This window comes from Narcine bancroftii, chromosome 1 (genome assembly GCF_036971445.1).
Source record: "Narcine bancroftii isolate sNarBan1 chromosome 1, sNarBan1.hap1, whole genome shotgun sequence".
Lineage (NCBI taxonomy): Eukaryota > Metazoa > Chordata > Chondrichthyes > Torpediniformes > Narcinidae > Narcine > Narcine bancroftii.
In genome coordinates this window covers 63,484,510-63,512,417 of record NC_091469.1, presented here as the reverse complement: position 1 = coordinate 63,512,417, position 27,908 = coordinate 63,484,510, and the positions used below count along the sequence as shown (strand labels likewise).

General features: G+C 38.5%; 1 protein-coding gene and 1 long non-coding RNA gene across 3 annotated transcripts in view; one reads left to right on the top strand and one right to left on the bottom strand.

Annotated features, from left to right (window-relative positions):
- Positions 1 to 27,908, bottom strand: part of auh (AU RNA binding protein/enoyl-CoA hydratase) — a 155,281-nt gene that overhangs the window by 86,531 nt on the left and 40,842 nt on the right. For both annotated transcript variants that reach the window (XM_069928342.1, XM_069928349.1), the window contains exon 4: positions 26,310 to 26,396. In XM_069928342.1, the coding sequence (XP_069784443.1) occupies positions 26,310 to 26,396 (87 nt within the window). The remainder of the gene's footprint in view (positions 1 to 26,309; positions 26,397 to 27,908) is intronic.
- The window catches only part of LOC138758861 (uncharacterized), a 59,380-nt gene that overhangs the window by 30,538 nt on the left and 934 nt on the right, over positions 1 to 27,908 (top strand). The window contains exon 2 of the long non-coding RNA XR_011354514.1: positions 18,641 to 18,764. This is a non-coding gene — a long non-coding RNA (uncharacterized lncRNA). The remainder of the gene's footprint in view (positions 1 to 18,640; positions 18,765 to 27,908) is intronic.

Genomic DNA, 27,908 nt, shown 5'->3' with positions numbered 1-27,908 from the left:
TCCCAGGACCTTGGTTCAAATCTGGCCTGTGACCTGCATGGGTTTCCTCCAGGTTTTCCTGTTTTATCCCACCCTCCAAAACGTATGGGGTTTCGGTTAATTGTGTAATTGGGCAGCACAGGAATCCATGGCCAAAATCAGCTTCTACCATGTAGTAAATAATTTTTTTTAAAAGGAGATTCGGGAAAATTCCATCATATATTACCTGGACTTAAGTATTTGGATGTTCTACTTGAAAGGATGCTACACATATTTAATGAAGTGGATAGCTTGGTTCAATTGGAGGTAAATGAGGAAATGACCAAGTAAAAATCTGTACTTAAGTAAATCATCGCATGGATGAAAACAAAATAAAGGGTTATGGGATAGGGAGAGTTTAGTACCTTTTTTTAGGAAGGAATATATGGGTTGGCACAACATCAAGGGCCGAAGGACCTGTACTGTGCTGTATTATTCTATGTTCTATCTTAACCATTTTTATTTGCCCATTGATGTTTTAAAGTTTGAGGAAAGGCTGCAGGAAAAAATGTTCCAAGGAAAAGCCCAAAAATGAAAAAAAAATTTAACTCACATATCATAAAAAAAAGGACTGTAAAATACTTTTAAGTGCACACAAGTCTTTTACAAGTTTTATACTCTGGAAGAAAACAAAGGTCTCATTTTGTGAAATATGCTTAACTAAGAAGGAAGCTAACAGAGACTGCACAATAGTCATATCTGTTCACAAATAGATCAACTAGTCATTATTACATAGTGGATTTTAAGAGGATACAAAACACAGAAAATAGAATTATTTTTCCTATCCTTTCACAATGGTAATTAACAAAATAAACACATTCCAAACTAGATTAGTAAATTAATACAGTAAAACCCCAAGGTCTCGATGAAAACTGTATTTAGTTCTGGTCATTAATGTAAACAGAACTCTCATCTGTGGAAGCTGTATGGAGGAAGGCCAAAGTCAAAACCATTGGGGCAAGGAGTATGTTTTGAAGAAAGATTACAGTAATGTGAACTCAAACTTTAAAACATCAATGGGCAAATAAAAATGGTTAAGATAGAACATAGAATAATACAGCACAGTACAGGTCCTTCGGCCCTTGATGTTGTGCCAACCCATATATTCCTTCCTAAAAAAAGGTACTAAACTCTCCCTATCCCATAACCCTTTTTTTTTTCATCCATGTGCCGGTCTAGGAATCTCTTAAATGCCCCAGTGTTTCAGCCTCCACTACCATCCCTGGCAAGGCATTCCAGGCATCCTCAACTCTCTGTATAAAAAAAAAATGCCCTGAAGTCTCCTCTTATACCTATGTCCTCTGATCCTTGCAGATCCTGCCCTGGGAAACAGGTGCTTGCTGTCCACCCTATCTATGCCTCTCATAATCTTGTAGACCTCTATCAAGTCTCCTATGCTCCAAAGAGAAAATTCCCAGCTTTGCTAACCTTGTCTCATAAAGACTCGGTTTTCAATCCAGATAACATCCTGGTAAATCTCCTCTGCTCCCTCTCCAGAGCTTCCACATCCTTCCTAAAAATGAGGTGACCTGAACTGAGGTCTCATCAGAGATTCATAGAGTTGCAACATGACTATCTACTCCTGAATTCAATCCCTTTCTTATTGAAGCTCAGCATCCCATAGACTTTCTTAACTACCCTATCAACCTGTGCAGCGACCTTGAGAGATTTATGGATTTGAACCCCACGATCTCTCTGTTCATCCACATTTTGAGAAAAAGAAAAAAATTAATCCTGAGCAACTATTTCAAGTTGAACTCCAGAAAAAATATGGCTGCACACTGGCAAAATCCAATCTCAATGAAATTGCAATAAAGCCTTCGTGACTTCACAAAAACTTTGATACACCTAACTCTCCTTCTATTACAATAGGAATGGATGGAAAAATCTTAAAATTTTCAAGATGGTAATCATTGTGAGAGAAACCACTGTTAACAACTTAAGGGTAAGCAAAGCAATTCAAATAGCATACTGCATGCAAACTAATCATTAAATTCATGTACGAATAGAGCAAGTTGGAATTTTAGAATCAGCATGCAATACCATTTTCTAGGAATGCAAACATTCCATCCCAAGAACGAGATGTCACCTGCTGCCCACTATTTGTAGCTGAATAACAAAGTTTAAAAGTGTAATACAATCCAGATGCATAAATTGAAAATCTTAAGAAGCAGTTTCTGATCCCTTCTGTCACTCCTATCCATTTCTGCTTGTTTATATGGTTTGTCTGGGTGCACATTGCCACAGTGTATGATTGAGGTAGCGGTAGTATTTTGTGGATGATGAGAGGGTATATATAGTTATTTTACTATTGACTGTAGCATTCCAAATAGCATTCACCAACAAGTTTTTCCATCCAGGAAAATGAAGGTTTAAATGTTAAGCTTCTCCTAAATCTCCATTGACTTTTTGAATCGTAAAATAAAACACAGAAATTTATAAAAAGGATAACCTCAAACTAGCTGCAAGCTTTCTGCTTCTCTATCTGCTTAGTCCTCTATAACTTTTCCTAAAGATAACTTTACATTATCTGCATACATGTGGTGACATACATGTGATCTTCAATATCTATGTTAAATACAAGTTCTACCAAACCAAAACAGGCAAAGCTCAAAGCAAGAAAATATTCCTTGACTAGGATTGAAATCAATAAAATGCAGCCCACAAAGCTATGTGATCACATTCGAAATTTCGAATGCTTTACTTTAGCTTAATGCACAGCGCTGAGAAAACTCGTGCTGGATTTTTCAACTTGAGCTAATCTGGAAATTCTGTCAAGCTTTATTAATACTGAAGCGAAGTGAGTGGAATGGTGAGTGGCATTACCTCTTTGGGCAGCTTTCTTTGAGATTTCAGCACTTCTGAGTAAGCAACTTAGATCATAAAATATAGGAGCAGAAGTAGGACATTCGCCCCATTGAATCTGCTCTGCCATTCCATCATGAGCTGATCCATTCTTCCACTTAGCCAATTCCCCTGCCTTCTCCCGATAATCTTTGAATCCCTGACTTTTCAGATACCTATCAATCTCTGCCTTAACCCAACAACTTGGCTTCCACTACCTCCCGTGATAGCAAATTCCAAAGGTTCACTATTTTCTGGCTAAAGAAATTCCTCCACATTTCTATTTTAAACGTGCACCCTTCAATCTTGAAGTTATGCCTTCTTGTCCTTGACGGCCCTATCATGGGAAACAATTTGCCACATCTACTCTGTCCAGGTTTTTCAGCATTCTAAATGCTTCTGAGGTCCAGCTCATTCTTCTGATCTTCAAAGAGTACAGTCAAAGAGACATCAAACATTCCTTGTAAGCTAATCCCTTTATTTCAGATATCACGCTTGTGAATCTTCCCTGAACCCTCTTCATCCCAGCCTATTATTTCTTAAATAAAGAGCCCAAAACTGAACCTTGAATCTAAGTGACGTCACATCAGTGTCTTCTAAAGCCTCAACATCACTCCCTGCTCTTATATCCTATTCCTCTAGATATGAATGCCAACATTGCATTCACCTCTTAATCACTTTCTCAACCTAGAGTTTATCCATTAGGCCATCCTGCATGAGGACTCCCAAGTGCTGACGATACCATGGTAGTGGGTTGCATAAAGGAAGGGGATGAGTCAGCATACATGATATAGAGATTGAAAACTTAGCTGAATGGTGCTCTCAATGTCACCAACACTAAGGAGCTGATAGTTGACTTTAGGAAAGGAAAGCAATACAATCCAGTGATCATTGGGGGATCAAAGTTGGAGAGAGGGAGCATATTTAAGTTCTTGGGAATCACCATCTCAGAGCATCTATCCTGGACCCAACACACAATGGCATCGTGAAGAAAGTACATCAGTGCTTCTACTTCCTCAGGAGGTTGCAGAGGCTTGGAATGACAGCAGAAACCCTGGCAAATTTCTAGAGGTGTGGTGGAAAGTATGCTGACTGGCTGCATCATAGTCTGGTATAGGGACACCAATATTCATGAGTGTTAAGCCCTACAAAAGGTAGTGGACATAGCTCAAGACATCAAAGGCAAAACCCTCCCCACTAATGGGAACATCTACAGGGAATGCTGCCAATGGAGAGCTCTATTCTCACTGCTACTATCAGGAAAGAGGTATAGGTGCAACAAGACTCTCACCACCAGGTTCTGGAACAACTGCTGCTCCTCCACCATCAGACTCCTCAATGACAAACTCATTTAAGGACGTTACATGTGTAATTTATTGATTTTTTTTATCTCTCTGTATTGCACACTTTGTTTACATTCATTATCAGTTTACAGTTTTGTTTGTTTACACTGTGTACATTTTTTTGCAATACTAATTAGTGGTAATACAGCCATGTTTGCAGGAAAAATGAATCTCAGGGTTGTATGTAATGTCATGTATGTCCTCTGACAATAAATAGGAAAATATGAATTTTCACCTCATCCAAATATTCCTTCTACCAAAGTGCACAACAGTACACTTTCCAACATTGTATTTAATTTGCCACCTGTTCATCCATTTTCCCTCATTTCTTTCTGAATTGTTTCCTCCTCACTAATTGCCCCTCCGCCCAAGTTTGTATCACCTGCAAACAGCCAAAGAGCCATTTGTTCTGCAATCCAAATCATTAACATGCAATGTAAAAAGAAGTGTCCCTAACACCAACCCTTGCAGAATATCTTGTTAAGAAGCCTCATGGGTGACACCTTGACAAAGCATCACTAAATGTCCTTTCTCAAGCCTAGTTGTGGTTTCCTCAAAAAAATTCCAGTTGGCTTGTCAGGCAAGATTTTTCTTTAAGCAAACCATGCTGACTTTGGTCTATCTTCAAATGCAACTCCAAGTATTCCGTAACCACAACCTTAATGATTGACTCCCAACAACTTTGCAACCACCAATGAAGGCTACCAGGTCTATAATTACCTATCAGCTGTCTCCCCACACCCCCAACCCTGCACCCTTTCTCAATAATGGAGTGATTTTTATAATTTTCCAATCCTCTGGAACCGTGCCAGAATTGATTGATTATTGGAAGATCATTACTCATGCTTCCACAATCTCTATGGCGACTTCTTTCAGTACTTGAGCGTGCATTCCATCAGGTCCAGGAGACTTATCTACCCTTACTCCTTTCAACTTCCCAAGCACCTTCTCTCTGATGATTGTGACTGCACTCACCTCTCTTCGGTGACACTCTTGAAAGTCCAAAATAATGCTAATGATGTCCACAGTGAAGTCTAATGCAAAATACTCATTCAGTTCTTCTACCAACTCCTTATCTCCCGTTGCAGTTTCTCCACCATCATTTTCTATCTGTCTTGACATCTACTTTTCTTTTAGTTTTGCTTTTCTTTAAAAAAGTTTTTAATATCATTTTGATATTATTTCCTAGTTTCCTTTCAAAGTTCATCTTTTCTCTCATAATGACCTTCTTAGTTGCCTTCTAAAGTAAACATGAAAGTCTGTACACACCATGGTTTAAGAAAAAAAATGATGGAGAAACTCAGCAGGTCGAACAGTGTAGTTTATCTACCAAAGGTAGATACAGAATCAAAGTTGCAGCCTTGAGCCCGTCAAGGTATGAGCAAAATGCTTTTAAAAGCTTCTTGGTCCTCTTTTCTTCCCACTGATGTTTACTTCCTTTCTTTTGCTTTTACTTTGGCACAGTGAGTCTTTTTTCCATTCAAATATTTAGGCTTTTTGGAATACTGTATACCTGTCCTGCACTTCCCTATTTATCACAGAAACTCCAGCCACTGTTGCTCTGCCACCCCCTATGCAGGTGTGCCTTTCTAATTACGGTAACTTTTACCAGTTTATCTTTTTTTTTAAACTTTATTTAAAATTTTATAACATGAATAACATATAGGATTACATTAAAAAAAAATTAAGAATAAAATAATAAAAATTACAATACAGTATCCGTAATCTAAATAAACTATACCCTCCCCAATAATTATTACACTTTAATAACCCAACTCAAATTAGTCCAACCCCCCCTTTCTGCCCCCCAAAATAAAGAGTGAAGAATTAATAAAGTTAATATATGTGAGAAAAAAAAACCCACTTACAAAAAAAACAACAAAAACATAACCGATTAAAATACTAACAAAAAGAAAAGTAATAAATACTAAAATATCAGACTTTAAAAAAAACATATTTAATTCAAACTTAAATGCATATATTTCACAAACGGGGTTAATTAATATAAAATTTAGTAAAGTTAGTAACATTATCCATCAAAAATTCTTAAACAATAATCAATTCTTAAAAAAAAATTGTAGCATGAAAAAAAAACTTTTTCTATAAACATTCACCAAATATCAACTAACTTCACATCTATCATCATATTAGTCAAATAAACCACCATCTTAAAACAAAATTCAAACCTCATTATGCATTGTATAATTCAATTTTAGTACTCTTCCACCATTTTTCCCTTTTACTCTTGAATAGTTATCCAATAAAAGCTCCAATACCACATTTAAATATCCCCAATCATTACGTTAAAATTCAGATATCCAAATAATAAAAACACATCTACAACAAAATCTATATCTTCAACAAATGGAGCATAAACCACAAACAAAATTCAAGCCTTATTAAGAATTGTACAATTCAATTTATAACTTTCACCATTATTCCCTTCGTTCTATAACTAAAATAGCAAAATAATATACACCAGAATTACCACTCCTTTCACCTTAAAGTTAAAGAAAAAATATAAAAAAATTTATCCATCCCATTCACATTTAAATTTCAAATATTCCTTATCTACTGAATAAACTTTACAAAAAAAACCACATCAATTTTTAGTTTTTTAAACAATCAAATACTTTCTTATGCTTTTTTAAAATTTAAACAAAACCAAACCCCTTCACTCTTTAATCTAATAATACAAAAAAAAGGAAAAAAGAAAACGGGTAGGAGGTTAAAAATAGTGCGGTAACTCCCAAAAAAAAATGGGTGTGAGATAACTCACACGTAGCAGATGACTTTCAGGAAATAGTGCCTATCCAGTTCTCTCCCCCAACTCTCACTTTATCTTAAACTAACATCATCATTATTTAATATTCCTTTTTTAAAAAAAAACATTAGAAAAAAAAGGACAACTCTTTTTTTAATCAATTCCAACTACCGAGTCACCATTACAACCATTCCTTCTTGGAGCACGGCTCTTTTCTTCCATCTCTTGTCTCCTTAGAGATCGCGGCGGACTATGTCTCTGTTGAAACTGAGTAATTGGCAGCTCTTGAGCAAATGCTATAGCTTCCTTTGAAGAATCAAAGAACTTTGGTTGGCAACCATCTTGGAAAACCTTCAAAACAGCTGGATATCTAAAGGTTGCCTTGTAACCTTTCTTCCACAACAACTCTTTAGCAGGATTGAATTCCCGTCGTTGGAACATAACTTCTTGACTCAAATCCGCATAGAAGAAAACTCAATTATTTTGAATCATCAAGGGTGATTTTCTCTGTTGTGCATTTCTAATAGCCACTCGTAAAATTATTTCTCTGTCGTAATAATTCAAGCAACGAACCAAAACAGGTCTTGGACTTTGACCTGAAATAGGTCTTCTACGCAAGGCTCTATGAGCACATTCCAGTATTATACCTTCCGGGCCAGTTTATCTTTCATACTTGTTGTTCCCTTCATTCCATTTGCCACCTTTATTCCCATAATGATCTCCATGGACTCAAAAGAAAAAATCTGCCATTGTTCCACATCTTTATCTTAGTGTCAATTGCTAAATCCAGAAAAGCAAGAAGTCCGATAGCTTATTTTGTAACCAAGATATATCAGAGTCCATTCTGCTCACAGTTCCATATTACCTCCCAGCAGAGTAATCCCATTCACCCCTCTACATATTTCCTTATAGCCAGGCAACTGACATGGAAACAGTCCCTTCTCCCCATCAAGTCCAAGGTTTTCTTTTTACAATAATTATACCCTAATTTTATTCTCCCCTCCTTCAACTCCCTCCAGTTACCATCACTCACCTAGACTAGAGAGAATTTCAAGAGGCCAATTAACCTATCAGTCCAAACATATCCTTAGAATATGGGACACAAACAGAACATCTATTTTTCATTTTAATTCAGAGGTACAGCCCATGAGACTGTGCTTCCCAAATACACCTATGCAACCTATTAAACTTCTAATCCCGTATATTTTTGGAATGTAGAAGGAAACCGAAGCACCCAGAGGAATACCCACATGGACATGGGAGAAAGTACAAACTCCAAATAGTAGAGAAACACATGCAAAAATCATTCTTAAGCACCAAGGAACAATGCTCTTTATTTACAACTGTTCACTTACAAGATGTTGACTGATAGTTACTACATTATTAAGCTGTTCAAATGGTACCTGTGTCATTACAAGATTTAAAAATCTATGCCATGTTTAATGGACAATTAAAACACAATGATCGAGAGATGAGAGATGTGAAATGTGAAATGAAAGCAAAACAGGCTATTGTGCCTCTCTTACTTGTATCAATATTCAGTAAGATCATTGCTAATCTTTTATCTAAGTACTTATTTCCTAAAGTTATTCCATTTCTCTTGATTTCCCCTGTATCCAAAAAGCAAATCTTTGTTATATTTGTATGAAGCCAGCAGAAGGGTGCTCCAATTTATCTGGAAACTTTAGCAATGCCCTATTCTGGAGAGCCTCCTCCTTGGTTCACATATTTACAACATTTATTTTCCCAAGCAGAAAATGGACAACAGCAAAAAGGCTGCTATAAGACAAGTAAGATATTTGCCAATGTACTCTCTCAACATCTATATAATGTCAAAAAGCCACAGTGAAAGCCAAAAATAATTTTCAGCCAGAAGTTCCCGACAAATATTTTTAATATATCAGGGTATCAAATTCACGAGAAATGCCATTTTGCATGCCATCATTAATCTGGGAATTGCCGCTGTTTATTCTATAATAGTTTATGACAACATTGAATAAGGAACTCATAAATGGTGTTACAATTGGTGAGTTGGGCTTTGTCTAAATATGGATAATTGACAGCATGCTCATGAAATAATGTATCAATAAATGCGATGTGATACTCAATCCACTGTCCATCTCTATCCCCTTTCATTATACTTACATCATTGGTTTTTCCTATTACTTAATTCCTCTTTCTGTGCTCCCAAGTTATCTCCTTGATGAAACCATTGTATAATGCCAACCTTGTACTTAAGTTGGATGATGCAGAAATATGGATCTTTCTTTTAAATCTATTTTGTCACAAAATACAGTACAGTGAGAAGTGTTCTTCTGGAAACAGACTAACAAGATATCTCTTACATTCATAAAGAGCATAATTATCAAGTATACGGTTGCAATGAAAAGGAAGATCTATCATAACCAAGCAAGGACAGCATGTTACGAAGTACATTCAGGATCCTGATGGCTGTGGGAAGAAACCATATTTAGGTGGTCAATCTGCATTTTTGTTTTACACTCTTAGGCATTCCTTCAGCATGGAGAATGCTTTATTTCTCCATGCTTCTCCGGGTTTTGAGAAGGCTGCTAAAGCTAATGTGAGATCCACAGATTTTGAACTAGGTGGAGCTTCAGGTTTGGAGGTGATGTACTCCTTTCTGTCAAATGACCACTTCTACATATTTCTGAATACTATTTCTTCACTTTCAGCAATCATTGGTCAGGGATTCTAATTCATGAGCTCTTATTCCAAATTGATCTAAAATTGCGGCAGTATTTTTGGGGTAGTGGTAGCAGGATGCATTTACAGCATCAGCACTCGGGACCGGGGTTCAAATCCTGCGCTGTAAGGAGTTTGTACATTGTCCCCGTGTCTGCATGGGTTTTCTCCAGGAGCTCTGGTTTCCTTCGACTGTTCTAAATGTACCTGGGCTGTAGGTTAATTGGGTGTAAATTGGGCAGACTGGACTCGTGAGCCAAAATGGCCCGTTACCATGTTGTAGGTCTAAATTTAAATTTAAAATAAATTTAGCTTGACCATATTCACCACTAAACCTCAACATAGCCATCTCAATTTATTCATCACCTTATTCTTGAGGGCCATTCTATATACACCCTCCCACTCTTTTCCATACATACTCTTCCTCATTTGCTTGGGTTGAGTAACATATTGGTCCATTAATTAAAATAGAATTCACTTCAATTTCCTTTCCTACCCAATTAACTTGGTATGTTTCTTTCATTCAGCTCAAGTTGATGCACAAGGGAAAGACATTTAAAAGTAAACAAAGAGAAGCTGGAGGGACTCACTGGATCAAGAAGATTTATGGGTAGAAATGGTCAGTCAGCGTTTCCTGTCGGGACTCTATATACGGAAACTCAAATTTAAATGTCTGCTTCTATGAAAGCAATGCCTGGATTACTCAGAGCATCAAGGGTACAATTTGTTTGATAGGGTGTACTAATCTGCAGCTGGAAACATGAGCATCTGCGATGGTTCCATAAGATCTGAGGCACGAGAGACGAGTGCATCTGTGCAGAAATCATTGTCCTTCCAAAGAGATTCATTGGTGTTCTTGGGATTAAGTAGATAAGAACCAGCATGCAGAAGTAAAAACAAAATAAGGTGCACAAATGCGCAAGAGTGTGGGATAGAACGAGAGTAGGAAACACAATTTGGTGGGAGAAGATACAAGAGGTAACACAAGATAGATTAGAGTACATGATACATAAAATTGGTGAGCTGCAAGCCCTACATTCATGTGTGAACACAATGCAATGACAATAATTGCTCTTAACATTCCCAAACCATTTTTACCATGAACATACAAATATTTCAGAGATAGCTATTCAGGCTGCATTATACTGGGCATTACTTTTCTCTATATTTTATTTTCCTGTAACTAAAAGCATAGGTCAGTCTATTGCATTCCTTCTGTGGTTACAGTGGTTGCAGAAGAATGAAAAGCATCCATGCTGCATTCTTGGGTTACTGAAGTAACTTAATTGAACAGACATTTATAATGACTGAAAAAAATGTTAAAGAGTATTTTTTCTATGACTAAGTTAACCATGCTACACAAAAGCTTTTCTTCGTGGATTATGCTTTTTTATCAAATTGGGTCATGCACTGCAGCATATGAAATAAATCCATTGTTCAGTAATTTTCTCACTTCATTTTTGGTCAATTAAAAGAATTTGAATTCAACAAAAATTGATACATTCCCCACTTCATAATTCATGAATGCATCCAATAAAAGTAACAAAATATTACCTTTGATTTGGTGTGAATATTCTTTTTAGGTAGGACTCAGGATAATTGTACTATTTATCTCTCATGGGTTTGTTAAATTCTAAAAGTTTCTCTTCCAAATATACAACATTAAATATTTCAATTCTTTCCATTCCTTCTAATGGTAATGTTTGACTTGTTTGTACTAAGTCCATGGAGAAAGTAGTACCTCGGGAAATATGATCTGCAGTACACAACTGCAAATCCTTATGTGCTAGCTGTTTTATGTTGCTGCAAAATTCTTATTTGCAAATAAAGCCAGTGATCAATAGGGAATTTGGAAACTTGTGAGTTCACAAAAAGCACTTCACTTTTCTGCCTATCCTTCATGTATAATCCATTCAGGAAAATATGCCTGCTGAAAAGGAAAGCCATTACACCTAAAACAGTAATGGAATTCAAGATACTCGTGGAAGACACTCAGGGATAGGAAATAAAAGCTCTTCTTACAGGAGATGTCCACATCCCATGTTAAACAAAAGACGCCTTCAAAATCAGTACATTATTACATGGAAGGAAGAAACAACCCAGAAGTGGGAGAGAATGGTGGTCTTATTCTAGCCCCACCATTGGACTTATCAATAAAATCCATCATTGATAGGTTGGTTTTATTTTTGATAATCATATTTTATTTTTTTATTGTTTTATGATCTTAAGACGGTTTTAACAGATTTTCAAAATTTTAGTCGAAGTGAACCTATAAGAGTTACCTTGCTTCTGGATCATGCCGAGTAACCTGCAGCTATTATCTTTGAAATTTAGAAGAGGGAGGGTGTGGCATCTTACAGAAATGTAAAATTATAAAGGAATAGATAAGATAGAAGCAGGGAAGTTTCTTTCACTGGCAGATGAGACTAGGTCTAGGAAGCATAGCCTCAAGATTTGGGAGAGTAGATTTAAGATAAAAAATAAGGAGAAACTGCTTCTGCCAGAAAGTAGTAAATCTGTGGAATTCTCTGTCCAATGAAGCAGATGAGGGTGCCTTTTTAAATGTAATTAAGACAAGAAACATACATTACTGAATAATAATAATAACAGGGAAATTAAGGATATGGGACCAAGTGGGTGAATGAAGCAGAGTCCGTAAGCAGATCAGCCATGATCTTATTGAATAGCACCTTTTCTACTGGCACATTGTCCCAGGAATTAACTGGGTGGGATAGGGTCCAGTGGAAAAAGAAAACAGTCAGCACGCCAGTGTCAAATGATGTCATTTCATGCCAGGGATTGACAGCCTCTTCCCCTACTCATATCCCCAGCAGCAGCTGATGCCGGTGTGCCAATTAAATCAATGGAAAAAGGACAGCAGAAAGTCATCCCTTTCCAGTTGAAGGTAGACTCTCAAATCGCCAGGGATGAGTTGTGTTCAGTGGAAAAGCAGTCAGTGTCCCAGTGGAAACAGCACAAATGGCTTCCTATTCTGGGTCACGGCACAGCCAATTAACTGGGATGCCAATGGTAAAAGGGTTAATGGCGGAGAAGGCTCAACAGGCCAGATGGCATTTTCATGTTTCTATTTCTCATGTTCTTTTGTTCTAAACCTAACTACACTACAAAAAATAACTCTCCCCATATTTGTACTTGGCAATCTTCCATAAATAAATAAATGATTATTCATAACTTGTACTTCTCAGGCAAGAACATAAAAATAGGACCATACTGCCAGATTAAATAGTTTATTCCAGACATATTCCTAATTAACATTCTATGCCATCTCCAAAACAACATCTCCAATAGCCAAATATCTTCCTCAAGTTACCATTGCTCCTTATGGGTTAAAGGATCAGATGAGAAAACTATACTCATGAAACAATAAATCAACAATGAGCTGTCTACAGTTGATGGGAAGTACAAGATGCAAGGAACATTTTGTGTAAGGTTACCACCAAAACTTTTGATCCTTTACTGTCTGACATCACTAATCCCTTTTACACTGGCATCTAAGTTAATTAGCAGTGTAGTGTCCTGGGATAGGAACCCGTTTGTGCTATTTCCACTGGGCCACCTTTAACTGGGACACTGACTGCTTTTCTACTGAACAAAACTCATCCTCAGGGATCTGAGTGTTCTACCTTCAATCGGAAATGTCCCGTGTGACGTCACACGCAACAGCAGGAAGTGAAATTGTGATGGATTATAATCACATTTTATATTGTATAGATATGTTTTTGAAGGAGATAGATTGTGGGAGTAGTGTAGGTCACAAATAAATACAAACACTTCACAAAACAGATCTCATTTAAAATGCCAGAGCTCTGCTCAAGCCAGACAGTCCAAACTCAGAAGATTGGGTCTGAGGCTGCAATCTGTCTGAATACAGCTCGCTGTTCTAAGAAGGTCATGTAGAGAGAGGGGGAAGAGGAGAGGGGAGGGGGGGAGGAGAGAGGAATTTGTTTCTGCAGCATGGCAAGCTGGCAGATTGTTTAAAACCCCATTTTAAAGCTGGGTTGCGAGTTCTGAGTTTAGCCTGTTCAAACAACCCATGTGGTCCATACAAGAGGAAATGGCTGGCTAGAGTGTTTCACCTAAAATAAGGGGAACAAAAAGAAAATCTGTGGTGGCCTGCAGAAGAAGAGGCATCATTTGGAAAACCTTAATGGGGCAAGTTTCTTCGGCAAGACACTTAAGTGGCTGAAAGAGGGAATCAGTGTGTGTGGGTGTCCAATGAGCAACAAATCTCTCTCTGAAACCAATGAGAACCTTCCTGAGGGGGTAACCAATTACTTTTAGGCACCAGAGCTTGGTGAAAATTCATGAATGTTGAATTCTGTGCACAGTATAAGAATTACCTGATACCAATGAACTCAGAGAAGTGAGATTGGACTGTAAATCAAAGAACTTTTTTGAACTTAGACACATTACATACATGTGCACTTAGAATTAGAAGGGGGTTAAGTTAGATTAAGCTAACAGTAATAAGTTTGATCCTGTTTTTATGTTTAAAGAAAATTAAAAATGACTTTTGTTTAAGTAATCATTTGTCTTGGTGAATTTCTTCAGAAGAATGACAGACATCAGACAGAACACTGTGGATGTCCTGAAATTGTGTGGATCGGTCTCCAGTCAGGTCTTGGTCTCTTTATCTGCCAGTTAATGCAAGCAATGGGGAACCCTAATTGAGCCCATGCACCTGCTCTTAGGAGGAATAATTTTATTGATATAATGCGGATAACCTGGGTGGGATTTAAGGAAGAGAGGTGTGTTGTCAAGCCGCTGGAGAAAATGCCCAATTATCATGTGGTGGTTTGAAAAGGTGCACAGTAGCAGATGAATGTGGAAGAGGGAGAGACCTCAGGGAACTTTGTTATAGAACAAAGTCGTGGAAAAATATGATGATGAGCAGTGGTGTGAGAATCTTAGAATGTGTCGTGGAACCTTTGATTTCACTGTGGGGATCTTCAAGCCACTGCTGAAGCGCAAGACCCACTACTGGAGGTCTCTGGAGTCGCGTATCAGACTTGCCACCTATTGTTAATATCGATCCATCAGTGCTCTGTTCAGTGTAGGTATAGCCACTGTATTCAAGGTGGGGAGGCAAGTGACAATCATTGTGAAGAAGCTCCTCATGAATCGTTTCATTGAGCTGCTGAGTGGAAAGCATCTTCAGGAGACAATCACTGCATTTGAAAGAAAAAGTGGATATCCAATATGTGCTGGTGCTATCGATGGCACATATACCCGCCCATCATTGTCCCATAGAAAGATCCATCGTCCTACCACAATCGCAAAGGGTGGCATTCAATTATTCTGCACACTGTTGTTGACCACAACTGCCAGTAAGGATGAAGTTTCCTAATAACTGAAGAAATCAGGCCTTGTATCACTCCATCCATTGTCGTTTTGTGTTTCCAGCTTCACAGATGTGTATGTTAGTTCACCTAGTCAGACCCACGATGCTCAAGTTCATATCAACTCTCCCCTTTACAGAATGGCTGAGGATGCAAGCGGTTATCTATTCCCTTGTGATGTAAGTGAATATCACAGTGTAAGATTAAGCTTTTGATATGAGCAGTTAATCATCTAGAGCAGGGGTGGCCAAACCAAGGCTCGCGAGTTACATGCGGCCCTTTGACCTTTAATATGCGGCTCGTTGAAAATTCAAATATTCTATAAATTTCGACCCCCCCGCCGCCTACCCGACTCGCACAGCTGGTCTCTCGCCCGCCAAACTCACGTCTTTAATAGCCTGATATTTGTAGCATTGTATTTTAGTCATAAAAATATAATTATAATAAGACTAATTTTGTAAGATGGAAATCTGATTAAAATATCTCTAATTTTTTGGTTTACTTTTCTTTACATATTTGAGTCTTTATGATTATTGAAACTAATACAAATTAACAGTTTAAAAACTGCTTGTATGAATAAATATTACCGCATTTAAAATGCATTTCTTAAAATTTATATAAAAGTTTTGTAACAAAATGTGTATGTAACAATAAAAACAGAGGTGAATTTTGTTCATGTCCTGCAGCTCTCAAGCATCTGAGCTTTATTGTTTGTGGCTCTTATATTAAGCAAATTTGGCCACCCTGATCTAGTGTGTCAGGTAGAGGCCTCAAGTTCTGTCTTATGCTCCTTGTACTGTGAGTGTCCCATGACTTCTCACACCTCTGCTCACAAGTTTCCAAAGATATTGACTGAGTGGAAGTCCCTGAACATTTGATTGGGGACCCATCATACCCAATAAAAAGATGGTTAATGAAGGGGTTCATGAAGTATCATGCCATCATGTGATGGAATATTTGGGAATGTGTTTGGGAGATAAATTGATAAAATTAGAGTAGGTTACATACATATACATACTTTAAAACAGATCTTATTTGAAATATTGGAGAATTCATATCCACAGTACTTTGAAGAGGAACTGTGAGGAATGCTATGCACATTTCACAAGTAGGTACTAATTGAAATGAAGTCATGAATGAATAGAGTGTTGCCTTTAAAGCAACAAGCAGGAGACACACTGTCTATTGATAGCTCTTTGCAAGGGTTTTGACAGAGTGCACAGAAAGGTCACTCCTGGGTTCTGGTTTACCAAAAACAACAGATGGGAGCAGAAGACAAACTCCTATTGTTTGCTGGAGAAGGTCAGGGTTTTGCAAGTGAGAGAGAGAAGGACAGTTTTGAATATCAGATATAGAGAGAGAGAGACAGAAGGAAGTCTTTGACTATGTGTGACACAGAAGGTTGTAACAATCCAGGAGAATCTTGTTGGAAATGAAACAAGCTCCAGAGTGGTGGATGGCTGGAAGTGTTATCTGTCTGATGTTTCTCTTAAAATAAGTGGAACATAAAGAAACTCTGCGATAGCCTGAAAGAAAGAGGTTATCATCTGGAGAACCCTCATGGGGCAAGTTTCATCAGCAAGATATTGAGGTAACTAATGGTGGTACCTCAGTTGTGGAAACAGTAAATATTGAACATATAAAATACAATAAAACAATATCTTTATACAAAAGGAATACAAACAAAAAAGACGTATCATCTACTTATTCATATTAAATCTGATCGTGATAATCTTTGTTAGAAACAGAAGTACCTTCACAGAAATTTCTCAAGACAAAAATTGAGAACAAAGAACATTTATTGCACAACAATGCAAAGTTGGGTGCTTCCCCTTACCCTGGGAATACACACATACACCGGGGCTCACCCAACTTTTATACAGTTTATTTCAGTATAGAAGTACCCTCCCCCTTACATTCTTCTGCCTCCTGGATGAGTTTGGCATTAGGCAATCTTGTCTGCCTACTTGCTGTTTCTGTGAACTTGGAGGACCAGGGGGTATCCTGTCGGTGTCCCATCATGTCATTGTCCTTATTCACACCTTCCTGACTCTCAGGGCTGACTAACTTCTTACATGCAGAACTTGCTAATTCTGTCTAAGGCTAGAAGACCCTTATCTTATTCAGACTAACTTTACTTCCTACATTCTAATATCTATTCTTATCCTATTCATACTGGCTTTATTCATTACATATATATCTATACTAGTTTCCTCATCTTCATATTTTTATATCAGTTTTACTCATCTCTCACAATCCTCACTTTTCGTTTAGATCAGTGTTACTCATCTCTCACATCTTCTTATCATTTTAGGTGGTGGTGGTCCTAGGCCTGCTCTTTCAGTTATGTTCCATATATGGTTCCCAGGTTTTTTCAAACATTGTAACTTTGTCTTTTAAATTATATGTGATTTTTTTTTCCAATGGGATACACTTAAACTTGGTTATATATTCCATTAATGTTTATAGTCTTATAATCCAACGTGGCCATCTTATATCTTTATTTTCACTTCTTTTCTGCCTCTTCACCACCTCCATCCCTTTTTTCCATTATTGTTTAAGTTTTCCTTTTTAATCTCAATATATGACAACACACTTAAGACATGAAATACCCCAACAATCCCCACAAGCAATAATCCTTTAACTCCAAATAAAATTTTATTGGCCGCTCCTCAGCTGAGTCCCCCTCCCACCAATGTTAACCTTTTCTTTTACTTGCACACTGCACACCTCTTCTTGGCTCTGAGAGCCATTTTTGAAGTCCACCAGTCGGGAGGACACCCCTCCTCTGGGGACTCACCAACACCGGAGAACAGCCGCTCCTTTCCCCGGTGGCTCTGCTCCGACGTGCAGGTAAGGCCTTCTTTCTTCTCCAGTGATTTTCCTTCTTCTCTTTTCTCTGTTATTCTTACTTTTTTTCTTTTGGGTGCCATCTTTCATCTCTTCTCTGTAACTTTCTCTTCCTGTATTTTATGTTTATTGAGCTGTTTATTCACACTTTTTTTTTTCTTTTCTCTGGAGAGGGCTGGTTCCACCCGACCAGCCACTATTCCATCACATGACTCCCTCCTCTCCAAGCGTTCTTTACAAGGGTCCAACAGGCTAAACTCACCAGGCTATATATGAGGCTATTATGGCTGGTCTGTGTGTCACCTGCCTATCAATAAAATTTTATTGCACATCTTAGAATGTAATGCAGCAACAATTTATTAAAGTGTTAAAATAAAAGTTATGAATGATCGCAGGAAAGTCATGCATGACATTTGAAAACATCGACATAAAATGCCACCAAAAGCAGTGCATTTCTGAAATCAAAGATTAACGCAAGAGTCATGTAAAGAGAGTTTGCATCTTTCAATTCCCTGAGGCCTACATTAAACATTAATGTTTCAAACATTAACAAAGTCAAGCAATTTTAAAACTGAAAAGTTTGTATCACACATCTATAACTCGACAATAGATAAATGAAATGTACTGCACTGCACATCAACAATTACAACTATGAATGATTGTAAACTTAAAGAATTTTAAAATAAACATCCAATTTTCTGGCAGATAATATGCAATTGTTTTTTTTGGCATTCTCATCATTCTTCCTTTTCCTCCAGAAACTGGATGCAAGAGAAGTGGAAAGGGGAAATGAGGGAGTCATCTGCGGAACCAGTGTCACCACCATGTGACGGATGTGCTCTTCTTGTGGTCATGGCAGTGGCATGGAGGTGGAGTTCACAGGTACTGAGAGGTGAAAGGAGGAAGGAATTTGTGGGGGGGGAAACAAACAGGTTCTGAAAGGTAATAGGTTGATTGTATGAGGATGGATGCTTGTGGTGAGATGATGGAGGGCTTCTGAATGGGGCATGTGGCTGCAGGGTGGAGGAAGCTGGCTCATGGTAGATGGAGACCTGATGGTAGGCGGCCAAGGCTAGACATGGACAATCACATCAATCGAAGCCACCAAGTTCCTCATCACACGTATCTGGGCCTGCATCTCCTACCAAATCTCAGTGATCAGGCGCGATAAACCTACATTGTTTGCCTGGCACACCTGCCTGTCGACATCATGTTCCCAACTCTCCACCAGCATCTATCCCTCTGCCAGCTCCAACTGCCTCTTCCTATGCTTTCATTCTGATTCCTGGTCCATCACGTTGGAACCCTCGGAGTTAGTTTGTAGCTTCCTGCCTTTTTGTGGGGCTTCCTGCGCTTCTTCCTCCCTTTGGTTCTTGGATAACAAGTGCAACATGTGAGATTTAAATGCCACAACATGTCCATGAACTTGTAAACAAATGAGGAATGATGAACAGATGAGGTATGATTCTAACCAGCCTCTGGTGCAACAGCAGATGAAGTCCTTTTTTGGGTATTTGCAGTCTGCTGGCTGGCTGAAGTACTGGCAGTGGATGAGGTGGAGGGAGAGGGTGAAGTACAGGGGAGGGAGGATGCAACCGGGGCAGAAGAGGTAACAAGAGACATCCTGTCCCTCCTCTTCCTCCAGTCGCAAACTGTGTTCAGGATATTGTGCAGCAGCCCCCTGACTACCAGAGAGGGGATCAGCTGGCTTGCTGGTACCACAGATACTATAAGCCTGGTTGAAATAAGGCCAATCCAATCTGCCTTTCCCAATCCTTCCATTGTGCTCCATAACCTGATGGAACCACTTGCTAATAAGTATCTTCATCTTATTTATAACCTGAGACTTGTCCCTATTAAACCCCATTTCCCTAAGCTTGGAAGCTATCCTCTCATAAAGCCTGCCATCTTTAATGGTCCCCTTGCCCTATAGCCTCCTCCAACCTCAGTGCAAGTAGTTCTATCACCTCAGTTTGCAGACAATTTATTTTATTATTTCTGAATCTAATCTTTAAAAACTGCACACCAGATTTTATTTCACTTGCTTTTTAATAAATACGATATTTAGACAGCAATCATTTGGATTGCACTTCTAATTGAAGAGAGGAAGAGACACTCTGACAGTCAACCTTGCCGCCTGAATCCAGCACACTGTCTCAACACGTGGTGGAACGTACTCACACGTAAAATCACGTCATTTCTTTCCCAGGATGGAACTTCTTTTTCCACTGGTTTAATCAGCATGCTGGCATCAGCCTATGCAGGGACACGAGTAGTGGTCAAGGCCGTCAATCCCCAGCATTAAGAGACATCATTTGATGCCAGTGTTCTGAAAGTTTTCTTTTTCCATTGGACCTGTTAATTCCTGGGACAAGGTGCCAGTGGAAAAGTAGCTACTGTAACAGCAACACAATTATCTTTATGTACCTTCCAACTTTAATGCTGATTAACAAAGTGACAGTGAACTAAATATCAATATTGCGGACAGCCTCTGCCCTGCTGGGGGTGGGATGGACCTGCACTGTTCCCAGTCTCCATGTGCTGGGGAAATGGTCTCTGAATTGTTCCTGGACTCCTTAAGCTGGGGGGTGGTCCCTGGGTGTTGTGCATCCTACAGTTGGGCTTACTTGTAAATCATTGTCCATCTTTTAGTCCTCTGTTTTGGCACTTCATCTCCCTTCGTTCAGCACTTTGCTGGCTTTATCCTCTGACAACTACAGGTTATTGTCTTCTGTTTGCATCTTGATCCTTTTCTTCTCACTGCTTGCAGAGATAGTGCCTTTTTAAAAAAACATAGGCAGTCTGGGTTTTCTTACTCTTTACTTTCTGCCACTTCTCTTCTGCAGCGCCATGCTCCATTAACTTTGCCTCCTCAGGTGATACATCCAGCCTCGTGGGTGAGGTTTGCTACATTATTTTTAAACCAAAAATAGACTTTATTCACATTATTTACAAAAGAAAAAAACATTCAAAGTCTCTTCCCATCCTCAGTTTCACATCTATACATTTCCGTCACTGTCCATTGTTGGATTCATTTCTATTTACTCCACTATCACTACTGTGGCATCTTTTCATTACTCCCCCATTGAGTACCCTTACGTTGTCTGCACCAAGCATCAGTTCATAACCTCAGCATGTACTCCTGCAGTCTGGAATGCGCCAGTCAGCAGCATTCCCTCACTGACATCTGTGTGCTGAAAGACCAGTTGGTTTGGGGCAGCCCAAAGTGGTCTTCCAGCAGTTCTGAATTTTGAGCTCATTTTGATTGAATTTAGAAAATTGTATAAGAAATGCAATTTTACTTACTTACAAAAAATGTTCGAGTATTTTCAATTATTACTGTACAGTTTTCCAGCAATTATCACCAGTTGCATAAAAGTCTACCCACAGCAAACACAGCAAGATAAAAAAAAGTCTTCAATAATTTTGAAATAACTTTGGATAGATCTTGATAATATTGCTCAAATAGAGTAAATATTGATTCTAAGTTTCCAACAGTTTGTAAGTTAAGCCAGGGAGGGAAAAAATCAATTGTACTGAAAAGGTATCACATAAGTATAAGCAAGCTATTAAGGTGCCTTAACCTCTAAATGGTAAGTGGAATATCAAAGTCAGGCAATTACATACGAGATCAGTATTGCCTGTCATCATTGCCTACAAGAAGTAAATAATACTCAACTGAGCCCTAGAAGATTCCAACAGAGATATTTTTTAAACTGGAAAAGGGAGACAGATTCATAAAGAAATAAATACGATCCCATAAAATAAAATGCAGCATGGAACATTTCTTCTTTGGCATTCTAAGCAAAGAGTTGGAGGAAACATGGTGACCTGACAGGAAATGGCTGTCAGGGTAAATGCAGTATCCAAGATGTGGAGGACATAGGCAGATGAGGAGGGTGATTAATTGCTCTGAAAGACTGCCAAGATAAAGCTAGCCAACATTGCAATATGTTGAGTAAAGAATGCAGGAAACTAAAGATTTCCTCTCACTTTTACACCCTGGCTGATGTTTCATCCAGAAGCTCAACAAAAATGTTTCATCCGAGCTACCTGATATCTATGCTGAAGCAGATCACACCTTAATAAACTAAGTAAATTAAGCTTAGAAAACAAGTTTACCAGCAACATGGCCAATTATTTATTTTCATAGTTGCTCTGCAGGCTGACAACTTGCCTGAGACCTCGTGTAACATCAAGTGGACAAAATAAAGCAAAATACTTGCTTGCAAGACGATACATCGCAGGAGAAAAACAAAGCAAAATCTCAGATCTTCTATCATTTTAAATGTTTCAATTAATTTGATCAGACTATGAGACCATATAGTGCCACATAAATGTAATGATTGAGAAAGCTGTACTTAAGCTGGAAGATTCTGAAAAAAAAATCAGGCCTTGAATTAAGTTCTCTACCCCATACTTATCCACAAAATTATAGATGTTTATGCCATGAGATAGCCATTCAGAGCACAGCGTATGTGACAGCTCCTAGGCAAACTGATCTAAAACTAACCACACACCAAATTAAACAAGTATGCAGATGCTGTGATTGTAGTAAACACATAAAAGTGCTGGAGAAATGCAGGTCTCGCAGCATCCATAGGAAGCAAAGATACTGCAAATATTTATTGTCTTCCGAGATGGAGACAGAGAGATCAAGAAAAGTAGGCAAAGTGAATTGGAGGTCAGGATGGATATTGGTAGCAAAATGGATAAAGATGACAAGCTCATCGTTGGTGAATGAAGCAGCACTTAGGTAATCCTCAATTTAGCAGAGGAAGCATTGAGGAGCCTTGCCTGTATATACTTGTAGCATGGATTGCTCCTCGTAGCCAAAAAAAAAGCACAACTGGAGCCCATGGGGTACCCTTTGACCTGGAAGAAGTGAGATGAGTCAAAGGAGAAGTTATAGAGGGTGGTGGTGGAGGGGGCTGATTGGGTCTATTGTTGAGAAAGAAACTAAGGGCTTTGAGTATGGGGATGGAGGTGAATAGTGATTGAATGTCCCTGATAAAGATGAAGTGATCGAGTTCAGGGAATTGGAAGTTGTTGAAGTGATGGAGAGCATGGGAGGTATCGTGGATGTAGGAAGGGCAAGGGGGAAGGAGAGAAGAACTGGACCAGTATATACTCATCTCTTCTAATAACTTTATCTTTCTCAGCTTACAAGTTACTATAGATGAGTGCTGTATACTCAGCCCACTCCTGTTCATGCTACTGACCCACAACTGCATTGTCAGATCCATCTCCAAGTGTCATCATCAAGTTTGCAGATGACAAAACAACAGTTTGCCCCATGAGCAAAAATGATGAGTCACACTACAGAGAAGAGGTGGAAAATTTCATGAAATGGTGAAAGAGTAACAACCGGAGGCACAACTTGGACAAGGCATAGGAGAGGATCGTCGAGAAGGCATAGGAGAGGATCGTGGAGAAGTCATAGGAGAGGATCGTGGAGAAGTCATAGGAGAGGATCGTGGAGAAGGCAAAGGAGAGGACCGTGGAGAAGGCAAAGGAGAGGATCGTGGAGAGACAAAGGAGAGGACCGTGGAGAAGACAAAGGAGAGGACCGTGGAGAAGGCAAAGGAGAGGACCGTGGAGAAGGCAAAGGAGAGGACCATGGAGAAGACAAAGGAGAGGATCGTGGACTTCAGGAGGATCAGGAATGACTACCTTCTGCTACACATCAACAACTCTGCAGTTGAGAGAGTGGAGAGTATCAAGTTCCTTGGCATTCACTTAACTAATGACCCATCGTGGACACTCAACATCTCCTTGTCAGGAAAACTCAACAGTGACTGCACTTCCTGAGAAGACTGAAGTGGGCAAGGCTACCAGCCCCCATATCAACCTTTTATTGGAGCTCTATCGAGAGTGTCCTGGCTGGTGTCATCACAATGTGGTATGGTTGCTGCAGAGAAATGGATTGGAGATCAATCCACAGGACCATAAGAGTGGTAGAGAGGATAACTGGAGTCTCCTTCCCCCGCCCCGCCCAATCAAAGTGATCTACTGGGATCATTGCCTGAAGAGGGAGTGCAAAATCATTGAGGACCCCTTCCACTCTGCACTCAGCATCTTTCAGCTACTCCTATTGGGGAAGAGATGCAGGAGTATCAGAGCCAACATCACCGGCTGAGGAACAGCATCTTCCCATGGGCAGTGAGAATACTGAAAGGAACTGCTCACACCAAGCATCTATGACTCTCATTTGTACAAAACAATATTTATTTATCTATATAGATGAAATACGCCATGCATATGTATTGTTCATCAGAATGTATGTATGTGTGTTATGTCTGGTTGTGTATTTGAATGCTTTGCACCAAAGGCCGGAGAACACTGTTTCGTCAGGTTGTATTCGTACAATCAGATGACAATAAACTTGAGATGATTATTTCAATAGGGTGAGCCATTTGCGTGCTATACAATTATAAGAATTTTTTTTCAATTATATCTCAAAACCTTTCAAGTCTGCCTCAGTTGCTTGATTTTGGCAGTGTTCATGTTCTATCCATTATGGTATAATGACATTGGCCACAAAACCCACATTACATTGCTCAATATTGTGTGTGTTATAGAAAACAATTTTAACAATAATAGTCTTATACACTACTGGCCACTCAATCATGTCCTTTGTGTGTATTCTGCATAGAAGTCACCTGGCACAGTCACAACAAATGCAAAAGAATGCTCAGCTAACATCACTTTGGCTTGAACAAGGAAGGCCCGTGCTTCATCCAAAGTTTTACTTCGCAGGGTTTATGCATCTTATGCAAAAGAATAGGCCTTGCACAAAAAGCTCTTTCTCTTTAATCTTAATTGAAGGGTTGAATTTGAGCTTTAGCAGTGCTAGCCTGCAGTGAATGGACAAATGCCAAGAAAAAGAAGACTTGGAAGCAAAGAATCATAATCTCTCAAGAATGATTTTTCCATACAATGGCATCTTTGAAATATGTTCACAAAAAGGAATTACCTTTGGAATAAACAAGTATTGTGAACTTTCTACATTCCTAGTATTAAATATCTAAAGGTTTCTGTTGCGAACTACCATGACTTGAACATTGGATCAACGTGGTATCCCCATGATACATACAGAAACCACAAGTACACTTTTGCTGCGTGAACAGCAGAATCAACTAACCTGCTGATAGAAATTGTTCTGCTTCCCTTTCTACAAATGGTGCCTAACCTGCTACATATTTCCATTTTGCTGGAATCTACTCAACCTCATGTTCTCTGTGAAAGAAATATGGAGGAAGCCTCCCTTCTGTAAATGCAGAGCATAAAAATCCAACTTAATTTTCATGGTGGACATCAAACTACCGAATATAGCAGAATTCAGCATCTACCAACTCAAATAATCTGGAGACAAGGATAGAGGACAATTCTTTAACAGCAGAACCAGTCGAGCCACAAATGTAAGACTCAAGGTCTGTCAACGAAGAGGTTGCGCACCTCCATCACAAGAGATTTAGAGAAACTTGGCCTCTACAACCATTGCTCCTCAAACATCATGAAAAGAGCACAACTCAGTGGGATAGGAACAGAGATAAGCCCTTTAAGATTCCTCTCTCTGATGATCAACCAGGCACAAAGTTGTAGCATTACCAAGTTGGTACCTTAATTTTAATAACACTGGACAACAAATATTTTGCTTCCTGAGCACTTTTGAGTGTATTTTATGAATTTTGGGCTGTTGATCACAAAAATGTCCTTAATATTTTCCTATCACATCAGTTTTTTTTAGATATAACCTATGTTTGTAATTTCCTGTCATATTTAAAGTCTACTTCAAACATACAAAACACTGAAGTGCAACATGTCATTGAAAATTCATTTTTAGCATTTGGGCTTCTTCCCTGATGATCTTGGCACAATCAGTGACAAACAAGATGAAAGGTTTCACCAGGACATTGTGACCTGAATAAGAACATAAGAAATAGGAGCAGGAGTAGGCCATCTTCCCCGTCAAGCCTACTCCGCCATTCAATGTGATCATGGCTGATCTGATGATAAGCTCATCTCCACCTACCTGCCTTTTCCCCACATCCTCCAATTCCCCTACTATCTACAAATCTATCCAACTTCGTCTTAAATATATTTACTGAGGTTACCTCCACTGCTTCAATGAGCATCGAATTCCAGATTCACCATTCTCTGGGAAAAGCAGTTCCTCCTCATCAACTGTTTCAAAACACTTATAGTTAAACAAAATGCTGTAGTTCCATGGAATCAGCATCTTGATACAGTTTATCAAAATAAGCAAAACATGAGATACACATATTGTAAATGCATTTACAAAACATCATTGCTTCTAGCCAATCACCTTAATTTATGTCAGTTTAGCCATAGGAAAGGCATACCCCCAAATAATATACCTGTATTCACAAATATGACATTTTTTCCACATTGATCACAACTTACCAAGTTCATTAATTAAACTTCTGGCTTTGGAAACAAATGGGCCAACTTCGCTAGGGTCCATTTTTGCTCTCTCCTTCAAATCCGCACCTTGAAAATAAATTAATCTAATTAATACAAGTTCTTTACTTGAAAACAAGAGTCCTGAATTTCTCAAAAGGGTTATAAACAAGTAGAACCCCATTTCAAAGTCTCGAGAAACTACACAAAGAAAACAAAGCGCACATCACAAAAATATTTTCTTCTCGAGTTCCCAATAATGTCAGTGGATTTTTCTTTTAAACTGAACAGTGGAAAATGGTGGAGCTGGAGCAAAAGTAAACTTCAATTAAAAACAAAATACTTCACAGGCCCTTAATGAGTAAAATAAATAGACACCAAAAATGTGACAAAAGCAGAAAAACGTTTTCAGCAAGTTGGCAATATATGTCACCTGTTCAATTCCACATCTAAATATGTAAAGAATATGTAATATTTACATTGGAGACAATGATGAGAAGGTTCACCTAATTAATTGTAAGGATTAAGTTGATGTATGAGGAGAAGCTATAGTCATTGGAGTTTAGAAGAATGGGAGATCATTTTATTGATACAAAATATTTTGAGGAGAACCAACGGGATAAATGCTGAAACGGTGTTTCCCCTGTTGAGAATCAAGATTGTCTGCCAAAAAACAATTCTAGAAATAGCTATTTAACACAAAGATGGACATCCATTTTGAACAAGAGAGCATAAGGGCATGGGAAGAGAGCAGAATGTCATGAAAAGACCATGGAATTTTGAGCCTAAGATTGAATCAACAATGAGTTGCTGAATATCAAAGGCTTGAAGCAGCTCATTTGGGCAAATTGGCTATTTCTTATTTCCAGTAGAACAAGAAGAAAAGTTTAACAATTTTTCTTTGGAGAGTATGGATTCATATACTAGTGGTTATACTGTAAAACCCTTGCTATCCAGGATGTATGGGGGATTGGTAGATGCCAGAAAAGTGAATTTTCTGGTTGCTTGAGTTTATATGATGGATAACTGGCGAACCAACAGCATCAATTTTAAACCCATATTTTTTACCTATTCATTTTCTGCAATTTTTTTTTTTGCTAGTTGCTTGAATTACAGATAACAGGGGTTTTACTGTACTCCACTTTAACCATATGTTGATAGACTGCCCAGAGACCATGATCTCTTGCATTATTGGATTATGCTAAAAGCTGCTTAGTCCACTTCTTTAGCTGCATAGCTCTTACCAGCCCAACCAAGTCATTACTGAGAAGCATCAGATTCAAGCATCCATGTTCCTGGTACAACACAGGAGTGCAGGGTTTACACTCGATCCTCAGCACAGCACTGCTGAGTAACACAGCTCTCTATATATTAGGGCAGAAGTAGCCAAACTTGTTCGTAAGAGCCACGTACAACAAACTTCAGATGTTTGAGATCCACAAAACAAGAAATTACATACACGCTTTTATTTTTGCATGCATATTGTCACAAAAACTATAAATATTAAGAAATCTATGTATGCAATTATATTTGTGTATGTAGCTTTTAATCAACCAATTTGTATTACCTTCATTAATCAAAAAGTACACATACATACCAAAA